Below are 3,301 nucleotides of genomic sequence, written 5' to 3' on the forward strand. Positions count from 1 at the left end.
AAAACCTTGAAAGTAACACACTTCCCACCTATTATCACTACCTTGCTGAATATTGATTCATCTTCGTTTTATTAACTCAAAACTTTTAATTTACAAATTAGTTTTATTAATTTATGCTTACATTGGTAATAATTGATATTTGTCTACGTCTCTTTGTCCAGGTTTTGCACATTCATATATATATGTATTGCGAACCAAATGCTTTCAAAATATGAAACTTGAGATTTGAGTGGGTGGGCACAAAGTCCTGGAGCTCTTCATCATTGACAAGCCAGAGAGACAAAACCAAGCATGAACCAAAATGCTCTCATTATACGTTACAAAATATAATACAAGTATACATATCGTTTCAACTGGAAAAGACAGTTTCAGGATCAGACCGTTGATATGGAGCACGACGCTCAGGTACCCCTTCTTCAGCACGTCTGTCCTCGAACCATTTCACAATTCTTCGGCGGGGCAGGTTAGTCACTTGAACAATGCTGCTTATCAATGCATTCTGCATCGCTTGCAAAAAAGAGCACAGAATATTAAAAACAATGTTCAACCACAGAACAGGAGTTGACTCATTACCAATAAGCTGCTTCATGGTGCAGCAAAGTTGTTAACCAAATGAAAACAAGGTTTATAAACAATCAAATTTAGAGACGTAAGAAGCACATATAACTTTTCAATTACAGATGAAAAATTTGTTCCAGTGCATAAATTGCAATATTAATCTAGAGAAATATTTACTTACAGTGGGTCGCTTTGATCTTCTATAAACCAGTTCAAGGGTTTCCACTTGTACTTTCTTCAGTCTCTTTTGTGCAAACCATCTATGTTGCCTAGCATGGACTGGCTCTTTCACCTTAGACTCAAGTTCTACAGCATCAACGGCAGTTTCCTCCATAACAGTTTCTTCTGGTTTGACTTCAGGGACTGATACTCTAGGTGTTGGTTCATCAGGTAAAGCAGCACTCATCATAACAAGACTTGGAGGGGGATCACGAAGCATTTCAAGAACAACAGCCCTATCAAGACAAAGCTCAGCAGCAAGATTCTTTATCTGCACAATAAGAGGAGAGTGGTCATAATCTAAATTATCAAGAAACATGATCAAGCACCTAACTAGCACAGTCAATTAATTGAAAACCATGCTGAGAGGATTTTCTTCCATTTATGCACGCTGAACAAATATTTTCTGCATACAAATCAAAGGGCTATGAAGAAAATTAAAATTAACCTTGCTGTAAGTCCACAATCACACCAGGATTTCAAACAAGAACAATTCTTCAGGAATTCTATTTCTCTTTCAACATAGAGGCATTTTCTGAACTAATCTTTGACCACATAATTGAACAAATTATAGCAATTTTCCCAAAGAAATGTTATAATTTACCCAACAGATTTTCAATTTCATACGGATTCCCCCAAGTTATTATCAAGTGAAGCAGATAGAGTTCACTATGCGAGATGTCCAGCTAGGGTCTTGCAAATTCCAAGCAAACCGTACATCAACCATATTTATAATAATTAAGGTAATGGATCTCATTTTTTTAATTAATACCACTATTGATTTTCAATCGAACATTCAACCTACTTAACAATTTGGCCATTGGGAAACGAAGGACTGTGCAGCTGATGGGTAATTAGATTTTATATGTTCTGGTCCACATTTGACAAAACACAAGGATCAAATTGACAGACTTACACTAGTTTTACGACGGCCAGTTTTTAAAGCATAAGCCAATTTTCGAAGTTGCCAATTCTTAAGCCTGACTTGTCCTTCTTTTTCTTCTTCTTCTTCTTCTTCTTCTTCTTCATTGTCTTCATCTTCTTCATCCTCATCATCGTCATCATCATCATCATCATCATCATCATCTTCTTCTTCTTCTTCTTCTTTTTCTGCCACTACTACTTCTTGAGCATCATCACCATCGCTTTCTGTCTCAGTTGTATCTGTATTTGACATTTCCATATCAATATCCCCAAGTGCCTCCGCTAATTCACATGCAAGCTTATCAATATCTTCTTCATTAATCTCATCGTCATCATCTACCTCTGAGTCATCATTTTTAAGATCTTCTTCCAGCAGACTAAATAGCGCCTCAAAAGGATCATCCTCAAAATCATCACCAGCGTCATCTGTTTTAGGCCTAATCTTCTGTGGAAACAAGGAGACATATCATTCAAAACAAATACTTATATGCCAGAACTAAGTATAAATAAGTTCCTTATTGACAGATGATATCAAAATTCAGTCAAAAATTATATCAGCAAGGATAAAAAGGTATCAAGAAAAAACTAATTAATTAATTAAAAACAAAATCCATAGCAGCCAAAAACATTTATTGGTAAAAAATTTAGTTGCTTTAGCTCAGGTAAGCGTTAAGTTTCAATTTTTTTTTTTTTCCATAATAATTGCTGGAGCAGGTAGATTCAACATGATAATTGGAGGAAGCATAATGAACAAATTCATTAAGTCATTACTATCCCACGCAGAAACCAAGTACTCAATCCGAGGCAAGATAGAAAAAATTTCTAGCACAACCCCAAAGAGCAGAAAATGCACAAATTTAAAATTCGGGTGCCGTATTCTATTCCTCAGAAACCAGACAAGACAACGTTGTTAGTCTTACCTTGTTTTTCTTCTTAGAAGAAGATGAGCTGACTGCAGGGCGGTTGTTTCGACGGTGTGAGCAGACGAGAGTAGAGGGAGGAGGAAGATAACGTCGGAGAACCAAATTGACGGGTTTGGAATGGCCGAAAAAGAGTCGTTCTTTGTGAGAAGAAGTTAAGCAGCGTACACCACCCTTATAACTGAAAATCCTGATAGATAAAGCTAACTCCATGGCTCTCTCTTGCTCCCTCCTCTGGGGTTTTGAGAGGGTTTTATACTATCCAAGGTTTGAAGAAACCCCGTTGTTATCTACATTTATTCCAATTCTTACTTTTAAAATAACACTGTTAACAATTTTTAGGGTATAAAAGGTGTAATTACATAATGCCTTTGATCCTAAATTAATAAATTATATTTTAACCCCTAAATTAGTAGAATTATAAAACTTAACATTTTATTTTCAAATTATCTCAATAATACCCTCTCGATTTTTGCTCGATCTAGGCTGTTTCTGACAGCGTCGAACCCCCTAGTCACCTCCATCACCTTCCCTGTAGTTTTTTGTCCAAAACCCCTCTGGTTTTCGACTCATTGGCCACTCCAATCGCCGACACCGTTAGACTTAGGGTTTCTCTATTCTTCGCCGGATTTAGGTCGATTTCGACGGCAAAAATCCAATTGGACACCACCACTGGAACC

General features: G+C 36.7%; 1 protein-coding gene across 2 annotated transcripts; it reads right to left on the reverse strand.

The window, feature by feature from the left end:
• Positions 1–237: 237 nt before the first annotated feature.
• On the reverse strand, positions 238–2,921 carry LOC116113132 (protein OVEREXPRESSOR OF CATIONIC PEROXIDASE 3-like). Of its 2 annotated transcripts, none has more exons than XM_031399279.1 (4): positions 2,622–2,921; positions 1,694–2,146; positions 740–1,048; positions 238–499 (listed from the first exon to the last, which is right to left on the reverse strand). In XM_031399279.1, the coding sequence occupies exons 1-4, from the start codon at positions 2,832–2,834 to the stop codon at positions 350–352; spliced, it is 1,125 nt and encodes a 374-aa protein (XP_031255139.1). In that variant the 5' UTR covers positions 2,835–2,921; the 3' UTR covers positions 238–349. The 2 variants fall into 2 exon arrangements, with proteins under 2 accessions (XP_031255139.1, XP_031255140.1); XM_031399280.1 differs by having other exon boundaries at positions 362–507.
• Positions 2,922–3,301: the final 380 nt, after the last annotated feature.

Source organism: Pistacia vera, unplaced genomic scaffold (assembly GCF_008641045.1).
Source record: "Pistacia vera cultivar Batoury unplaced genomic scaffold, PisVer_v2 Contig673, whole genome shotgun sequence".
Classification (NCBI taxonomy): Eukaryota; Viridiplantae; Streptophyta; class Magnoliopsida; order Sapindales; family Anacardiaceae; genus Pistacia; species Pistacia vera.